The sequence below is a fragment of the Sorex fumeus genome, unplaced genomic scaffold (genome assembly GCF_029834395.1).
Source record: "Sorex fumeus unplaced genomic scaffold, SorFum_2.1 ptg000024l, whole genome shotgun sequence".
Lineage (NCBI taxonomy): Eukaryota > Metazoa > Chordata > Mammalia > Eulipotyphla > Soricidae > Sorex > Sorex fumeus.
The window spans coordinates 3,691,407-3,714,971 of NW_026606081.1; the positions used below are offsets into that span (position 1 = coordinate 3,691,407).

General features: G+C 44.7%; 1 protein-coding gene across 1 annotated transcript in view; it reads left to right on the plus strand.

The window, feature by feature from the left end:
- SNX25 (sorting nexin 25) overlaps positions 1–23,565 on the plus strand; it is a 115,796-nt gene that overhangs the window by 56,376 nt on the left and 35,855 nt on the right. The window contains exons 7-8 of the mRNA XM_056114001.1: positions 10,528–10,598; positions 21,762–21,940. Coding sequence (XP_055969976.1) covers positions 10,528–10,598; positions 21,762–21,940 — 250 coding nt within the window. The remainder of the gene's footprint in view (positions 1–10,527; positions 10,599–21,761; positions 21,941–23,565) is intronic.

A 23,565-nucleotide genomic window follows, 5' to 3' on the forward strand; every position in this document is an offset into this window, starting at 1 on the left:
TCGGGTGCTCTGGGTGCTCAGCCCTAGCCACCAGTCTGGCAGAGCCTGATGAGGGGGCATACGCCCCCATCCTCGGTCTCCAGACAGTTGGTGCTCAGGGAGGTTTGCCTCCATAGTCTGCTGCGGGCAGCACTGTCTGGTCCAAGGAAGAAATGGTGAGGATGCCCTGCTGGCAGCAAATTGCCTGACCCAGCCTCCCATGGTGGAAAACCAGGCGCCCTCCACAACTCGGTACCCATGTGCTAAGGTTGGACCCAAAGAGCTTTATTCATTCATGCTTCTGCCACCATGGCAGCCAACTGCCTATAGCACCAGGAGCTGCGGGAGCCCCGGAACTCCATCAGCTTCAGAGCCTGTGCCACTCCGGCCAGTGCTCTGTCATGGATGCCAGTTTGGTTCCACTTAAAGCCACTTTTTTGGAGAGAAAATACTAAAAGGGATCTTGTAGTCATTCGTGAAGAAATTTTATGTCCACGTGGGCCCCACTGTTCAGAGTGCTGTGTCTGCTGCTGCTCGGCCACCTCTGGAGCCTGTGTTCTGCTGCCGTCTTCTTTCTATTCTCCACGGTTGGTGTCTTTGCAGCGTGATGAGGTTCGGTTGTGGAGCTGGGCTGTTTCTGTGTCAGAGTGTTCGATATGGCTGCTGACGGCTCTGCCTTTAGGAAGAAAAGGGAATCTGCCTGCCTCCATTTTTGACCGGATCATGGTTGTCAGCCCCGACCCATCTCCCTGGGAAGATTCAGCGACATCATGTTCTTGTTAGAATTTATCTTAAGGGAATAGTCATGAGTGGAAAGACTTCTCCAGAAAATTTCTTGCAATTTAATTTAATTTAAATTATTCATCTATATTCTCTTTATTCACTTTTAAAATTGTGGTCTTCCAAGCAGTGCTTAGGAATGGAATTCCTGAAGTGGAGTTACTAGATCACATGGATGCCCTTTTTTAAATTTTTGGAGAAGTTTCCATAATGTTTTCTTTAGAGGCCAAGCCAGATGACCATTCCAAAAGTCAATAAGGGTTCCATTCTACCACATCCCTGCCAACATTGGTTGTTTCTTTGTGGACTGGGGGCACACACACACACACACACACACACACACACACACACACACCATGATTTACAAAATTGTTTATAACGATTTGTTACAGGCATTCAGTATCCCAGTGCCAATCCCACCACCACTGTCATCTTCCCTCCATCATTGTCTCCATTTTCCCAACCACCCCTCAAGCCTGACCCCATAGAAGGCCCACAGTGTTTTTTCTTTTGTTTTTTATCACTAAATGGCTGATGGGATGATCAAAAAATTACTTCAGTAAAAGAAAATTTGTGAAAATCGTTGTGGCTCACCATAGGAACATTAAGCCCGTTGCTGAGGGTTTACCGTGCTGTTGTTGCAAGTTAAGCTCCCTGGGTTAAAGTTTTTGTTAGTTGAGATGACTTGGCTTCTCCATTACGTTTCCATCCAATCTGATGTGCGTCTACTGGATGTTAGTATTGTAGAGTTTGTGGCCACCAGAATATTTCACTGGGCATTCTGGCCAGAGGCATGGGGCAGAACTGGGGTGTGGGAGTGGCTGCTGGGGCTTTGGTAGGGCAGGAATGTGGCTTGGCCCCTCCTGAGGTTGCCAGGATGTCTCAGTTGGGACTGGGTGTCTGAGAGATTTTTTGTGGCTAGTTGATCTCTTTGGAGATTTATTTATGAGTCTCTGGAGCAAGGCTGGTACATGAGCCTACATGGCAGTGTGGTGGGTCGTGAGTGTGGGGCTGTATGGTGATATGTGGGGAGGTCACCAATCCTGATTTTGAGAAAGTACCTGAAATTGATAGCAGGTTAGTATCCCTGTGGAGCTCAATTGTGAGGTGGTGGAGTCCGGCTGAAGGTGTGGCAGCAGCTTTTGGGGTGTGGGTACAGCTGCTGGAACTTTGGGTGGGCAGGAATGTGGTCTGTGTTGTGGGCATTTCTTTGAGAGGTTCATATTCTACTGGATCCTTGGATCATGGGGTCCAAGGGATCAAACCTGGGTTTTTTACCTACAAGGCATGACATATGTGCTTTAGCCATTGATATATGTCTCCAGATTTTTTAATATAGACCTATCTGGTGTGAAGTTATATGTTATTGTTGTTTTGATTTCTTGCAATTTTAGTTAAAATGGGAAAAAGCTTGAAACTATCAACTAGCCAACAATTAGGAATTGGTTTAAAAAATTGGCATACCTAAACAATAAGTTATTAACTATTTTAATAACTATGGTGATACATCAAAATATTTACTAATGCTGGAAGTGGTAGCATAAGATGATAAATTTAAAAGGCTCTGAGGCACTATCCCTAGCATAAATCTGACTTTGAAACAAAAAGATAACTTTGCTTGCATAGAAACATGGTTTTAAAGATTTACCAAATGTTGGACTTTGAACGGTTGTGTCTGTGTATTTTCCTCTTTTTTTCCCCCATGAGCATATGTTATTTTAGAGAAAGTGAAAATTGTCTTAGACTGAGGAAGAAATATCTGCCTCACCATTCATCAGGCTGACAGACACTAAAGCCCCCTACACAGCTAACAGAAACAATATTTCTTCCAAGTGCACTCACAGGTGGAAATTTACCTGTGTTTCCCTTCTGGGAGTGACTTTGCTTTCTTATGCACTCAGAAACTTTGCTCTCTAAACCCTTGCACTGGCAAACTTGGCTCTTGGAAATTCTCAGTAAGCAGGAATGGCCTCCTCTTGCCTGGGGGATTTTCAGTGACACTGACCCTAAGAAGTAGCCTTAGTACTAACCCCGTGTAGAGCAGCAGAGTGACTACATTCAGCAGGTCCTCTCTTGACTCAGTGGGACCTGGGACCCTGGAATAGAGCCCTTTCTACAGTCCTACGGTCACCCTGTCACTACACGCTTCACTTAGACTTTGTCTTCTTTCCACCCTTCCTCAAATCTCGGAGTGTTTTTATCCTTATGGTTTGGGAGACCACTCCCGAAAATGACAAGAGATGACTTTGTTGACAAAATTTTAAATTTTATTCTTTGGGGAAACCACACCCTGCTGTGCCCCGGGGAATTCTTAACTCTGCTCAGGTGTGACCCTGGGATGCGCTTGGGGCCCGTAAGTGGAACAGTGGGTAGGTGCGTACCAGGCAGCTGATGCCCTCCAGCCCTGGGGTCCTCTTTGTACAAGAGGGTTCTTGAGTTTTTGAAAGTTGAACTGACTTTTTCAGGGTGAGCCCAAAAGTGTTGGAAGCAAGGTTTTAGACCCCGGCCTTGTGATACTGCAGATCATCTTCCTCAGATGCACTTTCTAGGTTAGTAAAAGTCTTCCATTGTGCTAACAGAAATGACCACAGTGTATTTCTTCTCCACCCATATTCCCAAAGGCCCTCCAGTGAAGACCTTATGCCTAACCTACCACACAATGGCCTGTGGCAATGCTGAAAATAACATTTCAACCATCATCTTTCTTTCTTTTTATTTTTTTAAAATGGAATCACCACGAGATATAGTTACAAAGTTGTTCGTGATTAGATTTCAGCCATACAATATTCTAACACCCATCTCTTCACCAGTGCACATCACAGCCTGCCTCCATGGCAGATACTTTTCTTCTCTCTCTCTCTCTCTCTCTCTCTCTCTCTCTCTCTCTCTCTCTCTCATTTTCCTTCAGTCACTGTGGTTTGCAATACCATTACTGAGAGGGTATCATGCATATCACTTTCAACATGCACTTATTTGTGGGATACATATGTACATGTATGTACACATAGTATGTGAATAATAACTGAAGGCAGTAGAAACAAGGGCTAGGAGGATTGATCCATGGTAGGAAGCACACCACCAAGAGGGAGGGGGAGGGCAGTTTGGACAGAGAAGGGGCCACTATGACAATGGTAGTTGGGAATGATCACTCTGGAGTCAAACATGTTGCCTTAAGCATGGTCTGTGCTCTATCTCTGTAGTACACTCTTGCTGATCTTCACATGAAACTGCTCTGAACCATTCACCTCACTCTACACCTGAGAGGAAGATCCCCTCCTTCCCCCATTGCTTCTGCTAAGACTTACCAGCATGTACACATTGAAACAGCTTTTGAGTAAGGTGGGAGAAGTGAAGCTTCCAAGCAGAGCTCAGGTGGCCCAGGGAGCCCTCCTATTTTTACATGGGGGGAGGGGTTCCCGGGAAGACCCCAGGATGTGGTGCTACTTGGGCTCTCCAGTGCTGGGGATTATCTAGCCACCCAGTGTACCCCAGACCCCAGGACTGCACCCTGTGATACTCGGACTAGCAGTGCCAAGGATAGAACCTAGCTTAGCTGCATGCAAGGCATGCCCACGAATCCCTGTACTCTCTCCCTGGCTTCAAAATACGATTTTTTTTTTGGTGGTTTTTTGAAAAGAGTAAAGGTAAGTAAAGTAAAGGCCCTCCCGTTGATCATTGATTTGCTCGAGCGGGCCCAGTAACGTCTCCATTGGAGACTTTGTTGTTACTGTGTCTGGCATATCAAATACTCTCGGTAGCTTGCCGGGCTCTCCGAGAGGGGCGGAGGAATCGAACTCGGGTCGGCCATGTTGGCCGCTTGTAAGGCGAACGCCCTACCCGCTGTGCTATCGCTCCAGCCCCTGCTATGAAAAGAGAACACCTGGCAATTCTAAGAGGCTATTCCTGGCTCTTCGCTCAGAGGTCATTTCTGGTGGTGCTTGGGGAGACCAGGAATTAAACCAGGATCTGCTGCATGCAAGGCACGCACCTTAGCCCCTGTACTACCTCTCTGTCCCTTTTGCCAAAATTGAGATTTCTTACACAATTTGTGCCTAATATAATGAAGAGGTTGATTTTTTTTTTGTCTTGAAATAAATTCCTGTCGAATTCTTCTTGTAAGGCAAGAAGAAAGGCACAGGGTCCATAGATGTCTAAGGTAATTATTTTGAAGGATTTAATCAGTTTCAGGTGAATTAAAGATTTGTGACAGGCATTCTTTAGTGCAATTCTATTTGAGCCCCTTGCTTATGTGGCAAAGTCAATAAAACCAAAGAGAGGGAGGTGGAAACACAGCTTGACATCTTTGTATCATCCCCTCCCCTAACACCTCCTCCCCCTCCTATCCCCCCCCCCCCCACACACACACACCTACCTTAACCCCCGGAACAAGTGATGATTAGGTAGGCTCTTGCCAAAATTGGAAAAGAAGTGAATTCTTGTGACGCTACTTCCTCTTAATGCTTTGGATTACACAATCATTTTAGAAAAATACATTTGAGGATAGCTGACACTGGAGTGTATTACTTTTGTAGGGTTTTGTTGAGAATAAAAGTCACTCATTGTCTGCTTTGCCCTTGGCATCAGAAGAAAGTAAATTGTACTGGCTCAGTAATCATCCTCTGATGCTCACAAAGCGTGGCGTGAGGGGATTCTGGTGTCTACGAAGATGGGTTAGTAATAAGTTTGTGGATTTCTTTCCCCTCCTGTCAACATGTTAGTAGTCCATCAGAGCCTAGGTGAGTATAGAGAGCTAAATATAATGCAAGATATAAAGGCCAAAAGCGAAGTGTAAAGAGCTAAAGAAGTGGAGAGGAGCCAATATTTTATCCAGCCGAAGAGGAGAAAGAAGGTTCCAGTGAGAAATGGCATGGACAAAGGGTTCAAGATTAAACGTTTCTACTGATTAGAGAATAGGCTGTGTGCAAGGCGGAGAAGCAACAGAACAATGGCCAGGAGTCAGGAAAGAGCCTGGGTATTTCTTGTGGGCTGGCTTAAGGGAGCGTGGTATCTCAGAGGGAGTATAGAAGGCAGTACAGCTGAAAAGACAATCTGGCATTGCAGGATAAACATTAATAGTCGAATCTTAGGGTGGCAGGAAAATGTTAACATGAGCTTTGGAGTCAGATAGGCAGCTCAGTGTGTGATTTTAGCTTGCTTATTTAAAAGCAGTGAAGACCTCAGACAGATTTCTTAATTCACCTGAATCCCGGTGTTCTCTGTAGTGCAAGGATAATTACAATCCCTTATTATGAGGACAAATAACATTATGTAGATTAAAATTTAACAGGCATCTGGTTCTTATTGAAGTAATCTGTAAATATTAGCTGGTTTCACATTGGCTTTATTTTTAAAAATTAACTCTTTACTCAGAAGGTGTGTATTTTCCTCATCTCCGTTGATGACTCATTTGTTCCAGAGTGTGAATCACTAAGAATATTAAAAAAAAAAGGTCCAGATTGTTTAGAATATTATTTATACCTGCTAAGCATTGCAGATGTTAAATCTTATTCATTTAGCTCACTGTCCTTGTAGGTTCGGACCACTTTTACAGGAATGCCATAGAACAGGGGCCTTCCATGGCACATATTTATTGGGTCTGAGAAGGGCAGATCAGAGCTCTGGCTGGTGGCCCTGTTCTGGCCATCTTCTCATTCTGATTTCCTGTGGTGGGAAGAAAATGAGTGATCAAGAGAACTCCCTGAGGTCACTTACGTAGGGTGACATTCATCTCAGTACCATCTAATCACCTCCCGTAAGTCCCCCTTCCAGTTATTATCGCATGGGGGATTAGTCTTCACCATAAGAACAGGGCAGGGAGGTGCATGTTTGCATAAGTTCAGTCCATAAACCTCATTACTCTGCCCTGAGTACTTACCACTGCCAAAGTAGGGCCTGTCAGAGACAGGAGTTTTCAAGAAACTCAATAGAGTTGAAGAGAAAAAGGGCAGTGTGTTTTTCTAGGGACCAAATCACAATATTCTCTTGGCTTCAAGTGTCTTTCGTGTTTAAAAGGAGCACCTAGGTCCTGAAATGCTGTGAAGACAAACCATTCTCTTCATTAGCAGCCCTCTTTGTGGAACTGTGAATTTTGAAAATCAGAATTGAATGTTTAGTATTAAATGCTAGATGGCGGGATGGGGCTGGGAGGGATACTGGGATCTGTGGTGGTGGGAAATGGGCACTGGTGGAGGGATGGGTATTTGATCATTGTATAACTGAAACCCAAGCACAAAAATTTGTAAGTCTACAACTTTACCTCATGGTGTCTCACTAATAAAAATTAAAAAAAAAACGCTAGATGGCTTGATGGTGTTTGGAGCAGAAGTAATTTTGAGTTTTAGAGAGGAGAAATACAGTTATGGATAAGTGAGGTTGGGTAAGATCTGAGGGAAGAAATAGGACATGTAAAATCTGCTTAGGTGCACAAGCATGGGAGGACATGGCATGAGCAGTCACCTGGGGAGAGACTAGTTTTGATTGTCCGTGTTGTTCGTCCATACTGGTATCAGGAAGAAAAAGCCATGGGTTGGCTCAGAGCTCCAGCACCAAGATGCGAAGGCAGCAGCAGGCTGCTATGCGGGGTTATAGCTCTTGGGCAATCACTGGAGGGAAAGGTGGTCTTCTGGGAATGTGTTCTGATGGGAATGCCCAAGATAATTTGGAGACGGGAATAGGAAGGAAGTGAAGGAAATAGTTGCTCTGTATCTACTGCAGAGAGCCACAAGAGACTCATGAGTGCAAGGTATGAATAAAAAGAAGAGGAAGGAAGGACTTTACCCATAGGTTCAAAGAACGCTATAAGATCAAATCAATTGGACGGTGAGGCTGATTTTTACCAGGATGGCAGATATCCAAGATGATACGGTTTTGAGAATAGAAAGATGCTTATGGTTGTGCGAAAAGGAGTAGCAAAAGCTTACTCTGTAGAAGGGTTCATCTCTTTTAAACAGACAGAGAATTGGAGAAAGTCTTACTTGTGTTTTGGCCCACCCAACTCTGGATTTAGGGAGCGGCCTGCAAGTCCTGCTTCCTCCAGTTGCTCCCACCGGTGCTCAGGAACAAAGCAAGTTCCAGACCTGGAAACTCTAGGTCTGGCCCAAAGATAGTACAGGATTTTCAGGGCTTCATTTAGTTTTTTTTGTTGTTGCTGTTTTCTGTGGTGCCAGAATTTCATACATGCAAGCCAGTTGCTCTGCTGCTGAGCTGCGTTCCAAGCACTTGGAGAAAATTTTAATTGATTCATTTTTCTGCTATTTTAATAAAAGTGAACTTTCGTTTTTGTGTGGTCTTGTGGATGGAGCGGAGAGCTTTATAATGCAGAGCATGCATTCTACTATTCAGGTACATCCCAAGCCTGTCTCTATTTTTCTTTGAAGCCCTGACATATATTTACAAATCTGCAACCATGAATGTACATGCCATTTTGTATGTGAGCCAATGTGTCATTAAAATTTATTTATTTGGGAGCACCCATTGAGTGGTGCTCAGGGTTCACTCCTGACTCTGTGCTGAGGGATCACTCCTGGCAGTACTCAGAGGACCATATGGGGTTCCACGGATTGAACCTGGGTCAGCCACATGCAAGGCAGAGACCCAACCCAACCTGCACCCAAGGCAGGTGTGCTGTCTCTGCAGCCCCACAAATTAATTTCTGAGTGGTCTTTATAATAATATTGGCAGAGAGCTTCTCATTTAGTCTAATCTGTCTCTAGAACTTCCCAAATGTATAAGTCATTATTGTTGTCATTTATCTTGTGTGTCTGATGATAAAATTAACAAATGTTTATTTGATCACCATGTAGATCACTCTGATCCTTTTCTGTGTAGAAATTACTGCATAAAATCATGCATATTCTTTTCCATTTATGATATTTCATTATGTTAAGTTCTTGGGATAGGGATTGCCATGTGAAAAGACAGATGATAATGCCCAAGGAGGAGTTTGAAGACAAGTGCAAGAATTGAGTGAAAATTCAATACTTTCCATTCCCATAGCCTTAAAGTCCTGGCTGCAGTAAAATATTGGTTATGGAATGGTAAGCCAATGGGTGTGAAGCTTGTATCTACTTGATAACTTGCAGAAGTTACCAGAAAGAACAATTTTTAATGCTTTAACATTATTTGGAGGAATGAAAGTTAGTCTCTCAGAAAAGAATTTTGGTCATGAATGTCTTTGCAAGACTTCCATTCAAAGAACATTGAATTTAAATGTTTATTTAGTTTATATTATCTTCCCTTATGTATGTCATCTTCTAAGATCTCTCAGTTGAGATGGTTTTTGGCTATGAGTCAACTTGACATACAGTGATCTAAATAAGTTAGGGATTTATTTTTCTCATAATAAGATGGTTGGGATATGCAGTCTGGGACTGTCAAGATATCTCAGTGATGTTCTTGAAGACCTAAAAATCACTTTCTTTATTAACTAATTTTTAAATGTGGTGCCAGGGATCAGACCAAGGACCAACTATATACAAAGCATGCACTGTATTGCTTAGTTGTAGCCCCATTTCCTAAATCACCATCTTATTTTGTGGCCCTCATCCTTGTGGCTGCAAGATGTCTAATGTCCCTTCATCCCATTGCATCCCTGTTTCCTGTAGGGAAGTAGGGGAAGGGCATGGGCAGGGCTATTCTGTAGAGACTGCCTCATTGGAAAGCTTTTCCAGGCACTCCACTCTCCCAGTAGGTTCTCCTTCTCCATCCCATGCAGACCTACGTCAAATGACTGCCTCTAACTTCTAGGCTAATGGTGAGCATTATCAGCGGGGTGTACTGCTTTCCTCAATAGAACGGTGCTTCTATTAGTGCAGAAGAAAGGAAGCTAAGATGTTGGCAGTCAGCAGTGTCTCTCATGATCCCCAGGTGATGTGCTGACAGCACTTCTCCTAATGGACTATTCTTTGAGGTGGCGAGAGACAGACACCAGTGCTTGGATCGCACAAAAGGAATAAAAAGATGCGAACTTGTGACGAATCCACAAATAGCCATGACTGTGGGGAACTCACGTCCCTAACTTGGGTCTTTACTTGAAAAGCCAAAGAATGGATCTTATTTTGGGTCTTGAAAGCCAGCCCAAATATAGCATTAGGTGTTAGAATGCTGCGACATTTATGTTCAAAGAAAGAGTTAATGTTAGTTTTATTACAGACAGACTCATAGTCCGTATACTCAAGGACCCTAAAACCTGGGACAGATGAAAGATTGCTTGACACTCTTGGCCTCAGATTAAAAGCAGGCCGTTGTTTCATCAACAAGGTGGGGTTTGGGAAATAGCAATAACACAGTTTGGAACATGCGGCCTCATGGCAAGACACATGCATCTCTTCCAGACTGAAAACCCAAGCCAACTTCTATTTTAGGGGGCTTCAACATCATACCCAAAGGATTCAATGGAGAAAGCAGTTTGATCTATATAGCAGTGTTCTTTAGCCATTTTATACCTGCAGACCGAGAGCTGTCCTACATTTGGTCCAGTAGCCATGGGGGTAGCTAGTGGTTTCCCATCTATTTACATTCGAGAGTGGTCTGTGGACCAGCAGTTGAAGACCACTGGTAGAAAGGTTTCTCCTTCACTGGCTGTGGCATTCTTTTATTGAGTCTCAGTGAGGACTTTCATATGGCACAGTGCCCCCAGCCTGTTAGAGAATGGACTCCGTGATAGTTCCTGTGTTACGTCATTTAGTATGGGAGATCTTATGTGTGTCTCTGAGAACAGCTGTTTCTGCCCATTCAATGTTTCTTTTTGCTCTCTTTTTTAAAAATCAGGTGTCAGATTGTAGTGGAAATAGTCCAAGCCACGGCAATTAGCAGCTTTCCCCAGATGAAGAGGCACAAGGGTAAGAACCAATTTGTTTTCTGTTTTCACAATTGCCCATCCTTCACTTTTCTGTCAAGGCTTTGGGATGAACATTCTTTTGCTGAGCATTGAAACATTTCAAATGTATGAAAGAATATTATGGCAGCATTAAAGAAAATACTATTTCATAGGTTACCTTTTAAGCTTTGTTCATCTATAATCATATTTTTTTGAAGATTAGTCATTGGATATATTGAACTACTACACTGTTTTAAAACCATGATTTTGTCATCTTTTTCTAATTAAAATGTAATCCTTTGTGCAGCCATATTTTTATCTCAAAACATAATTTTCAATTGACATATAATTGACATTACTTAGTTTCATGTGTATGCTATAAAATTTGATATTGGTAGCCTTTGCCAAATGATTTCAAATGATTTTCACCATCCTTTCTTAACAACCTCCAAATTTCCAGTGACATCCTCCTAATTATAGTCCTTGTGTTGACATTTTTTTTGGCTTGACTGTTTTTCTTCTGTATCTGGAAGATTGTATTGCTTTTTTTTTTTTTAATTTTTTTTTAATTTATTTGGGAAGAGGGTTTGGGACACACCTGGCAGTGTTTGTTGGTACTCCTGGCTCTGTGCTTAGAGGTCATTCCCAGCAGTGCTTGGAGAGTCTGGTGGTGCTGAGGGTTGAATGAGGGTCAGCTACATGTAAGGCAAGCACCTTAACCCATATCCTACTTTGTAGCCCCTAGAAGTTCATACTTCTGATCTTCTCCTACCATTACCCCACCCTCATTCCCCCAGCCCCCACCAACCCTCCATCTCTCTGGCAACCACTGAGTCATACTAGTCATTCAAATGACATTAGTGATTTGATTCACAACATGACTTCACTTTCTTCTTAAGCATTTGTATTGTGAAAAGCTTCTTTCCTCCTTTCCCTCTTGCGTATTTCAAAATTTAAAAAAAAGAGAGAGATCTATGTGGTTTATTTCTCTTGTTTCTTTACAAATGAAGAGATTTTTAACCTAGGCATGAAACTGAAGAATAATTAAGGCATGAAGATTGTTCTCAAGTCCCGTTTTCTGCCGGGATATGGTAGCATCAGGCAAAGTCCCGAATAAGTTTGCCTGGAGCTCACATATTTCCCCTCATGACTTGAAGCACATAGAACAGCATTCTTCAACCTTCTAACACCTTCAGGTCAGCCCCTGACCTGCATGTTGGCCTAGAGACCAGCAGTTATAGCCATGCTGGGAGGTCATGACTTTCCGCCTTTCTACCCCTGTGGATGGGCAGTCAAAGAATGCTGGTCTAGAGAGCAGAGCAAGTCAGAATTGTGGCTGAGAAGCAGCAAACACGACTTCCCTGTGGGCTAAACCTCCTGTGAAAACCCTCAGGCTCACTCGGGTCCCTACTGGGGAACAACTGCTCCGGAAGAGGGCTTGCTCCCAAGATTCTAATTAGCATGGAGAAGTGGCAAACTGAAGCTGGGGGTGGAAACTTTTACTTGTCTCTGAGTCACTGGCAGGAGGTAGGAGCAGTGTATGCAGTGAAGTGGATGTGCAGATTCTGAGCGGCTCCAAGGTTTAATCTCAGCTCAAGGGAAATGGAAACAAGCTAAGCCTCTTTCTGGACCAGGACAGTCTAGGCATTGCTTTAAATCATTCATAACCATGGGTGGAAGATAGTTCTTTCCTTTCGTTGTTGTCGTTGTTGTTGTTTTGGGGGGCACATTCAGTAGTACACAGGAGCCACTCCTGCCTCTGGCCCCCGGTCACTTCCAGCAGTGATTTGGAACCTTGGGGGGGGGGGGGGGACCAGGAACAGTGTAATCTGGGAAGGCCTCACTGAGAGGGTGGCTTGTGAGCAGAGATCTGGGGGTTAGGGACATTTGGGGAAGTGAAACAGGGGCCAGCCTTGGAGGCGGACGCTTGGAGGGCTTGTGTGATGTGATCTCTGTGGCTGCCAAGGGCTACCAAGCATAAGCTTAGAGTGGTAGACAGGTACCCTGCCCTGAAGGGTCCTCTTGGTATTGAAGGCTTTGGTTTCTACTCCACCTGAGGAAGGCCATCTTTGGAGGTCTCTAAAGCAAGGATCTGAACTCTTGCAAGCACATGGGCTCCTTTCTCCTTGGTCCTACTGAGAAGATAATTCTTATTATGATAGAAATTTCAGAGAATGCTAGAAGGGGATTTCTTGCCACCATCATCTCTTCCGTGGTGCTCCTCTTGGTCTTATGAGAAAAAGGATCTTACTATGTTGTGTTATTTCGTTCTTGTATTATTTTGTTATTGTTGTGGCATTTTGTCATTTTTATTAGTACTGCTCTGTTATTTTGTGTTGTTGTGTTGTATTTTGTGGAGCCAATAGGGTTTCTGTCACAGAGTGCCACCAACTGAGCACTTGAGTGGCAGAAATCTATTTTCTCACAGCTCTGAGGCTCAGAGTCCAGAGATGCTGGGTATTGGCAGTATTGGATTTTTTTTTCTTTTTGAGTCACACCTGGCAACGCACAGGGGTTACTCCTGGCTCTGCGCTCAGGAATTACCCCTGGTGGTGCTCAGAGGACCATATGGGACGCTGGAAATCAAACCTGGGTCGGCTGCGTGCAAGGCAAACGTCCTACCCACTGTGCTATTGCTCCAGGCCCCTATTTGACTCCTTTTGAAAGTGATGACGGAAGAATCCAGTTTAGGTCTCTCCTTGCTTTGTGGAGGACCATCTTCCTCTGTATTCATGTCCTATCCCCTGTCTGTGACTAAATTTCCTGTACTTCAAAGATACCAGTCACATGGGGTAAGAGCTTTTGCTCATAATCTCATTTTCCATTCAAATTCCCATGGAGAGACCATGGAGAGCCCCTGTATCCCATTATGGTCACTCAGAAGTTCGGGGGCTTAGGACCACAACGTATTTGTTTGGCTTGGGGGTGGGGTAGGTACAGTTCTGCATGTAATGACACTAGACATTCTCCGTGAACGACTGAGTTCCACACCTGTGTTTCCATATCAGTGGTCCCGTGTTCCCTGGCCTCCTGTCCACTCCTGGCAGACTGCTGAGCTCACTGGGTGCTGTTTCTTCATGTTTCATTGCTCCAGGCTGAGAAAGTGAAGATTGGGGTATAGCAGAAAAGGCCTGGGGCAGGGATTGGGAGATGCAGCGTCAAGTTGAGTTCTTTTGCCCTCTTCCTCCTGAAGCCTGAAGTGAATGCTATAAATAAGCACAGTTACTGAGTGAAGAGAGCATTGTCGTGTGGGAATGTATGATGAAGGGACTGGATTAGGGGAGGAATTGTTCACTGGTCTTGGTGATTTTGGATTTGGGACAATAGAAGGACAGAGAAGTACACCCACTTGCTGATATCTATCTATATATATATAATGGCAAAGCCTGGCAGGCTCCTTGTGGCGTATTTGATTTGCCAAAAACAGTAACAACAAGTCTCACAATGGAGACGTTACTGGTGCCCGCTCGAGCAAATCAATGAACAACGGGGGGACAGTGACAGTGACAGACAGTGATATATATATTTTAGAGAGACCTTCAAAGCATGTTCCAGGGACCTCAGGCTACTTCTGGTGAATCTTGGCTGCTAGTTCAGTCCGAGGACCTGAGGACGTGGTGCCTGGGATTGTCCAGGTCACCCTGGAAATGCTTAGGGCTACCTCCAGTGATGCTGGGGGAACCACGTGGTGCTGGAAATCGGACGGGGGTCAGCTGCATGGAGGTTACGTGCCTTAACCCCTGTGCTTGCTCCCTCTCCCTGTGGAGAGACCAGGCCTGGGCAGGCATATATGGGAGTTACAGGAATGGAGATTAAGAAATAGTTAAGAGTCTTCTGTTTTCGTTGCCTCCAAGGCCAGTATCTTTACGAGACTGTAATGAACTCCCCATTTTTATTTATTTTTTGTTTTTCTGTTTTTATTTTTTTTTTCTTTTTGGGTCACATCTGGCAATGCTCTCAGGGGTTATTCCTGGCTCTGCACTCAGGAGTCACTTCTAGCAGTGCTCAGGGGACCATATGGGATGCTGGGGATCGAACCCGGGTCGGCCGCATGCAAGGCAAACACCCTACTATTGCTCCAGCCCCGAATTCCTCATTTTTAGAGAACAGTGTTTAACGGTGTGGAAATTTCCTCAATTCATACCATCTGCTCTCACTGTTGAAATTGATGCATAGAGGGCTTCCATTTAAAGATAAAGTTATGATAACTTAAGTGCAGATTTTATTTTACTAAAGGGGAAAATAAAATTTAGCACTCCCCATTGCCCTTATTTTTTTCTCTTAAAGCTCAGTAAGTTACTGAATATTAAATTAATAGAAATTTTTGCGTCTCTGTGACCTTTGGAGTTTTGATACGTGGCAGATAAAAGGTTTCTGTATAAATTGGTTCTAGATTATTATAGTTCATTCTTTCTCATACTGATCTTTATTTCAGACAAATATATGCACCTATTCTCTCCGAATATAGTCATTAAGGAAGCTTCCCTTTTTCACAGTAGGTTTCCCTAGGCACAGATGTTGGTTATTTTTTTTGAAATGTGAGCATCAGACAGTCTGATGCAGTAAATATGAATTTTTTTCATCAGCAGAAAGCTCCAGTCTATGTGCTCATTGCCCTGACCACAAACCCTGCCAGTGAGTACCAGGTTTCTTAGTCATGGAAACTCACCCTCTGCTCATTCATATCCCTTATAGTTGCTTACAATTGTGTGTAAGCAACAATTCCGGCGTTTCTCCCTATTTCCCCATTCTCTTTGTGAGTGGGAGACCAAGAAAATTTAAAAAGAAGGAACAGATGGAAGATCTCAAGAATGCTTAGGATTTAACCCACAGATATGGAACCTTGTGAATATATGTGCTATAAATGCAATTTTATTGCTACATATATCTTCTGGCTAGTACATTTCAGCTGTAATCATAGATGATCTGCAGTTGCGAATATACGTTGAGGATATAGAGGGGGATAGACGCCATCTAACAGAGAATGGACGGATAGTAGAAAGGTTAAGGCCCCTCTCTTGCCTGCAGCTGACCTTGGCATGATCCCCAGCACCACATATGATCTCCCAAACACCCTGGGGAGTGATTCCTGAGCACAGATCAAGGAAGCAAGCCCTGAGAGCAGCTGGGTTGTGCTCCCCCCTCCCCCCCAACCCCCAACCCCCCAACCCCCCAATGCCATAGAACAGACTGGCAGAAATTGTTGAACATGTCCTCTGGAGGATTTCTCAGTCCCTGACAGTAAATCTTCAGTCACCAGTCAACGGTGTGTGCTTGTTTGTTTGTCTGTTTGTTTGTTTGTGTTCTGAGCTGCTGTGTGATAAATAAAACTGCCTTTGGCCTGAAGGTGGTCACGGTCCAATGAGGAGGCCTGGAGAGATCCCTGAGATGAGCACAGGGTGAGAGTTACACGTCAGGCCCGGCAATGTCAGGGATTCTGGTGCCCTTTGCTCTCTTGGGACCATGGATCAGGAAAGGCTCCTCCTTCAGGGAGACGGAGAGGAGTCAGCCAGAGCGGGAAGATCCTTCCTTTTGGGGACTCTTCGCTGGATGAGGGTGCGTGGTGCCACGTGTGCATAGCTGAAGACAGTTGTGGTGCCACAGCCTCAGGTACATGGGCTGCGTCAAGTGAGCCACGGCACTGGTGACTGGCACGAAATGGGGCCGTGGGGTTGGATAGAAAATTGGTGGATTCCACAGAGACCCGTATGCTGCCCACTTGAGCTGCACCTCTCAACCAGGGGCCCTGCGGCTCCTTGGAGTCTCCTCCCAGGAGATTCCAGGGGCCAACAGGTGAAAATCTGTGTAGGGCCAGAGCCCAACCAGCAGGACGGCCTGAGCACAGGATGGAAGCAAGGTTGGAAAGGGGCCATGATGGGGAAAGGCTGAGACCCCCACGTCGAGCCATGCTCTGACACTGGCGTGTGCCCCAGAGCCAAGGGCAGGCTGTTTCCAACGAGATTGCTCATCCTCACCCGAGAGACCCGAGTCTGGAGTGGGCGCTGTGGGTCTGTGTTACCCACAGATTCCCCAGGGATGCTGATTTTGAGGGAACCCCTCTTGGGGAGCCACATCTGTAGACCAGAGGGTCCCGAACTTACGTGGTCTACTGCCCCCGATTCAGGAAGAAAAAAATTCTTTTCCACACCTGCCTGGAAATCTAGCTTTTTTAAGAGAACAAGCAGTGTCCCTCGGTTGCACCTGAGGCTGCTGTCACCGCCTCCACCCCATAATCCCAGTGTCCCCAGCAGGGGACTACCTGCCCTGGGGCAGGGGGAGGGGGGAAGTGTTTCCACTTTGGAAAGCTCTACCACAGATCACCTGTAATGTAGTCACACAGACATTTTAGTATCCAATGCTGCAGCTCTTTATTTGTATTCCAGACAGCCTGGGGAGAGAGTGACTGGGAGCTGGGTTCTGAGTGTTCGGGTCCTCACCAAATTCATGTGTTAAACATGATGGTATTAGGTGGTGAGGCATGATGCCGGAGTGGGGGGGGGGGATGGGAGGGACTTATAAAAAAGGACTTAGGCGAGATCCTGGCACTGTCTGCCATGTGACCCCGCTACTGTTTTCCCCTGTCTGCAGACCCATGAGGAATGACTTCCTGTGTATCGTGTTTTATTATAGTCACCTTAATAAAGACATGGACCAAGTGTAAGGACTCTAGGACACACACTGAAATTTTCCTGTAGTTTGATGTGAATCAGCAGAGTATTTCAGCTCCTCTTAAAGCATGCTTCTCTGCCGTGCTCAATCCCGAACTGTCATCAAGACCACTTCTTGAGTAATTCTTGATTTAAGAGAGTGGCTCATTCCTTTGAATGCAACAATAGACAAGATGCCGATTTGTCTCTGCCAGAAACTGCTGCATATAAGTAGTTCTCATTTGGGAGAGCAGATTTCTGGCTTGGACAGAGAGGCTCTGGAAAAATCAGGCATCTTGTTTAGAGCAGAAGTATATAAGAGAGTATATAGAGCATAAGTATATTTTGAGAGTTGACTATATCCACTGGAGCAATATTTCAGATTCACTTCAGTATGCGTGCACACACAGTTACTTGCTCTTAAGGACCCTTAAATAATTAGTAATTATTTCTTTAAAATGATAATATGTACCTTCTTTTTCTTTCTTTCTGATTTGGAATTTCATAGCATCCCTGTCTGAGAGAAGAGAGCTAGTCTGTAGACTCCAGTGGGTGTCTCTGAGCCCTTTCAAATGATTTGATAGGCTATGATCATTTGGCCTTGCACTGTGATAGAAACAGTTCTTCATTTATAATGACCTAAATTACAAGCACCCCAGGCTGCTTCTTGGCCTTTGCTACGAAGGACTTTATTGGGTCTCTTCTGGCCCAGGTCTCAGTCTTTGAGTCCTTCACTCACTAGACACTTCTCTCTCTCCTTTAGCATTCTGGTCCTTGAGAGACATGGGGTTTAGGGTGTGCGTGTCATATTCTGGAAAATTCTCATGTATATCCCACCCCTCTTCCCAAAGAAAACTGAGTCAGCATTTTATACAGGTAAATTTAGGTTCAGAGATACTTAACAGTGTTCCCAGTTCTAGTAAAACTAGTCACACACAGACACAGACATAGACACACAGACACTCTCTCTCTCTCTCTCTCTCTCTCTCTCTCTCTCTCTCTCTCTCTTTCTCTCTCTCTCTCTCTCTCACACACACACAATATATTTGGGGCCACTCTCTCTACCATACTGCCTTGCCTACAGGTATATGGTTTGTGGGTCATTCTCAAAACTATCAAATTATAGGACCAGATCCGTGTTCTTAATTTCTATAGCCTCTCTGATTCAACTCATACTTCTAATTTGGAAGCAGGGCTCTGCCAGTAGCTTAATAATGTGTGACTATAGTGAACCGGACACTACTACTCTAAAAATGTAACACAAACACGTGGAGGCTCTCCAAGCAAAGAAAGTGCTAGAACTTTCAGCACTTGAGACACTAAAGGATGGAAGTAGAAGGCGAGATTGTGCAAGACCTGTGTGAGCTCTTTGTAGCCTTCTGACTTATGAAGTGTGTGCTCTTGCCAGGAGTATAGCTCTTGCTATAATTTCTGCTTTTTCCTCAAATATACTTTCTACTCAAGTGAAGTGGTACTCTGTCACCAATGCAATTTCAGGAGCATGGCGTCATAAGAAAATCTCATTTCTTCTTCTTCTTCTTCTTTTTTTTTTTTTTTGCTTTTTGGATCACACCCAGAGATGCTCAGGGGTTACTCCTGGCTCTGCACTCAGGAATTACTCTTGGGGGACCATATGGGATACCAGGGATTGAACCTGGGTCGGCTGCATGCAGGACAAACGCCCTACCCACTGTACTATCGCCCTGGCCTCTCATTTGTTCTTTTTATAAAGAACATACTGACCTCAAGTTGAAAACTACATGTATAATTTAAATACCTGGGCAGCACTTGAAGTGATTTTTAGGTAAGCCCAAAGTGACTCATAATGGTAAATTCTGAGAACTGCTCTTAGACCCATATTCAGAAGTCCATTGCCATTTCTCATCTTGAATCTTGACTATTCCCTGGACAAACATCTTCTGGCTTCCTTAAACCCTCAGTGAAATATCCTCTGAAGTGTACACGGAGGAGTCACGGGCTTGCTAGTCTCTCAGTGTGCATTTATATGGCGTGGGGAACCTGACCTTTTCTCGTGACAGATTCCCTTGATGCACTCGTGCCATCTTAATCTAGTGTTGCCGTGCTATTTCTAGAGTCATTAGTTTGCACTGTGTTACTTCCCCGGCCTTTCTGAGCCTCATTAGAGATGGTACATAACAGTGTTCCCTGGTGTTTTTCTTGGGCTGTAAGACACTCTACTTGCTCAAGGCAAACTTTATCCTTGGGTACAACTGGAAACAGCATCCCATGAGATTGTGTCTAGGTCTGTAATAATATCTTAAGTCAATGATGGTTGGAGGAATCGTTCAGGATGAGAGATGTGGGCTGAAAGTAGAAAAAGGGACCAAACATGATAGCCTCTCAGTATCTATATTGCAAACCATAATGCCCCAAAGTAGAGAGAGAGTATGGGGAAAATTGTCTGCCATAGTGGCAGGGGGAGGGTTGGGAAGAGGGTGGGCGTACTGGGAACATTGGTGGTGGAGAATGTGCACTGGTGGAGGGATGGGTGTTCAATCATTGTATGATTGAAACTCAAACATGAAAGTTTTGTAACTGTATCTCACGGTCATTTAATTAAAAAAAAAAGTCACGTCAGGAGGGGCCTGAGAGATGGTACAGCAGAAGGCACTTGCCTTACACCAGCTTCAGTTTTGTGTCTGTGCATGAGGGAGCATTTGTGATCTCAGGAGGGCTCAGACAGACAGTGATGTAAACTTTCCCAGCATGCTTGCAATGCATCTCTAACCAGGATTTTGTGCACCTTGACCCACATGACCCTATTCCCTCCCCACTCCTGCTCTCTTTTCATGAACTCCGCTTTTGCAGAGGACATTTGGAAGATAGATCGTACTGTGTTCTGCTTCCTTGCCTGGCTTCTTTCTTTTTTTTTAAATTTAATTTAATTTTTATAAAGTTGTTCACAATGATTCATTACATTCAATATTCCAACGCCTTCCCACCACCATTATTTCCAATTTTCCCAACCACCATCAAAACCTGCCCAATAGGAGGCCCTAAATAATTTATTTTGTATTGCTTGTTATGAATAATTCACCAAAAAATGATCAAAAAAAGATTTCCTGAGAAGAACGTGTGTGAAGATTATTGTGTCTCCCCCTGGAGCCATTAAGCCCTTGTATAAGAGATTGCTAACATGTTGTTACAAGTTGAGCCTTGTGTGCTAATATTTTCTTAATCAAGATTGGTTGCTTTCTGCTGAAAGTAGACTATAGACCAAACATGATTGTCACCCATTGCCTCTTTTGCAAACCACAACACCCAAAAGGAGAGAGAGAACAAAAGGGAATGCCCTGCCACAGAGACAGGGTGGGATGGGGGGCAGAGGGGGTGGGAGGGATATTGGGACCCGTGGTGGTGGACAATGGGCACTGGTGGAGGGATGGGTATTTGATCACTGTATAATTGAAACCCAAGCACAAAAAATTGTAAATCTACAACTGTACCTCATGGTGTCTCACAAATAAAAAAATAAAAAGATGTTTGCTTTGTACTTTGCATCCCATTCAATGTGGTATGCTGCTCCTGGTATAGAGTCAGTGGTATAGAGTTTGAGATGTCGCTCAAGGTATTCTAAAGTTTCAAATAGAGTGATAGAGCTGGAGTTAAATTTTCAACTGGATGTTGGCTTTGGGGTCTGAGACATCTCTGCAGCCCATTGATCTCTTTCAAGATATGTTTATGAGTCTCTGGATCTTGGCTGGTTAATGAGCTTATGTGGTGCCAAAGGCAGTTCATGGGGGTGAGTGGTGTATTTCATTTAGCATAATACCCTCAAGGTCCTTCAGAGTTGTGCCAAAAAGGTGGGTTTAAAAACTATTTGTAATGTTATACTAGAATAATATTTGTCAATAGGATATTTCACTGTCACTGTCACTGTCCTCCTGTTGTTCATCGATTTGCTCGAGCGGGCCCAGTAATGCGTCTCCATTGGAGACTTTGTTGTTACTGTGTTTGGCATATCGAATACGTCACGGGGAGCTTGCCAGGCTCTGCCGTGGGGGCGAGCCGGAGTGATAGAATGGTGGGTAGGCGCTTGCCTTGCAAGTGGCTGTTCCCAGGTTCGGTCCCCGATACCACGTACTTCTGAGCACTCTCTGGTATTCACTGGAAATTTGAGCATTGAGATTAATAGGATATTTAAAACTTATATTTAAGAAATTCCATTTCGGGGGGTCTTTGTTTAGGGGTCACACCCAGTGGTTCTCAGAGCTACGGGGGCTGTGTTCAGAGGGCCCTTGGCGGTGCCCAGAGGACCATGTGGTGCCAGGGCTCAAACCCCGGCGTCCTGCACACCAAACATGTCCTTAGTCTGCTCAACTCACCCCGGCCTGTGAAATTCCTTTAACAGCATTTCCACTGGGCAGTCCGTGTTATGTGTTTGGTGTGAGTTTTCTTTCTTTCCTTCCTGGCCCTTCAGTTCTTCCCTCCCCCGTTCCAAACGCCCCGCATCAGACACTAACCCGGACTCAGAGTTCCGTCTCCTGACCTGGTGCTGCCTGTCATTCCCGTTCAAGGTAAAGAAACGGCCGCGATGAAAGCTGATCTCCTGAGGGCCAGGAATATGAAAAGGTACATCAACCAACTGACGGTGGCCAAGAAGCAGTGTGAGAAGAGGATCCAGAACTTGGGGGGGCCCATTTACAACCAGAAAGAGGAGGGGACCTTGAATGAGGAACTGCCGCTGAGCCAGAAGGTAGAACTTGGTGGCTTCGTGTTCTGACCTCTTGCTGTTTGCAGGCACATGGATGCAATCTTGTAGACTCTCTCTCACCCTTTCTCTCTCTCCCCCTCACCCCATCTCCCTCTCTCCCCTCTCTCCTCCTCTCCCTTCCTCTCTCTCTCCCTCCCTCCCTCTCTCCCTCTCTCTCCCCCTCTCTTCCTCTCTGTCTCTCTATCCCTCTCCCTTCCTCTCTCTCCCTCTCTCTCCCCATCCCTTGCTCTCTTTCCCTCTCTCCTTTTCTCTCTCTCCCCCTCCCTCTCCCTCTTTCTCCCCCCTCCCCGTCTCCCTCTCCCCCCCTTCTTCTCTCTCCTGCCTCCCTCCCTCCCTCCATGATCCAGAATACAAATTCACTTGTTTGCTCTTCAGAGTCAAAGGGCTCTATGGTTTGGTGGCTTTTCTCTGTGATTATATATGTGCTAAGTAGGTGTGGGCGGTGTGGGTCTGTGTGAGTGATTTTTTTCCCCCTGTTCTTCCTGCACTGTTAAGAAATGTGTCCTCTATACCCTATTTTTAGATACAGAAAAACAGAGTAGTTTAAGGCAAATTGCCTGAAGCTAAAGGTTTAAGTAAATTGCCTCAAGTGAGAGATAGGAAGAAGCAAAACTAGATGAAAATCCAGGCTGCGTCGATCACCAAGTCCAGTATTTCTTCACCCAACCACAGTATGGCCTCAGCTGCTTATGTTTAAATGCTCTTTGGTGTTTGTTTGTTTTTTAATTAAAAAATAATTTTTTTGACTGAATCACTGTGAGATGCACAGTTACAAAGTTGTTCATGATTGGATTTCAGCCATACAATGTTCGAACGCCCGTCCCTTCTCCAGTGTACATGTCTCAGCACCAGTGTCCTCAGTCCCCCTCCTTCTCCCTCTTCCCTCTTCCTCCCTCACTTCATTTTTCTTTTTTCTTCTTGCTCTCTCTCGCGCGCTCTCTCTCTCTTTTCCTTCTGAGCATGCATTATGGTCTGCAGTACAGATACTGAAAGGTTATCATGTTTATCCCTTTACCTACTTTCATCACTCAGTTCTTATCCAGAGTGATCATCTCCAACATTACTGTGGTGTGGTCCTTTCTCTATCCTAAGTGCTCTCTGCCCCACCACATACTTGTGACAAGCTTACAACCGTGAACCAGTCCTCCTGACCCCTGTTTTTTTTTTTTATATCATTGGATATTGGTTTTGTAGTATGTTTATTTTATTTTATTTTATCCCACAATCATTCTTACTTTGGACAACCTGGCAGGCTACCGAATATAACCTGCCCACATGGCAGAGTCTGGCAAACTCCCCGTGGCGTACCCAATCTGCCAAATACCAGTAACAATGATGGGTCTCATTCTCCTAACACTGAAAGAGCCTCGAATATGGCACTTTTTAAAATCTCAGGGCTAGGACGAAGGAGACGTTACTGGGGCCTGCTTGAGGCAGTCGACAAACAACAGGATGATCGTGATCGTGATCCCACAAATGAGTGTAGTCATTCTATGTTTGTCCCTCTCCTTCTGACTCATCTCACTCAGCATGATACTCTCCGTGACCACCCATCTGTAAGCAAACTTCATGACTTCATTTTCCCTTGTTAAATGCCCTTTTTGCCT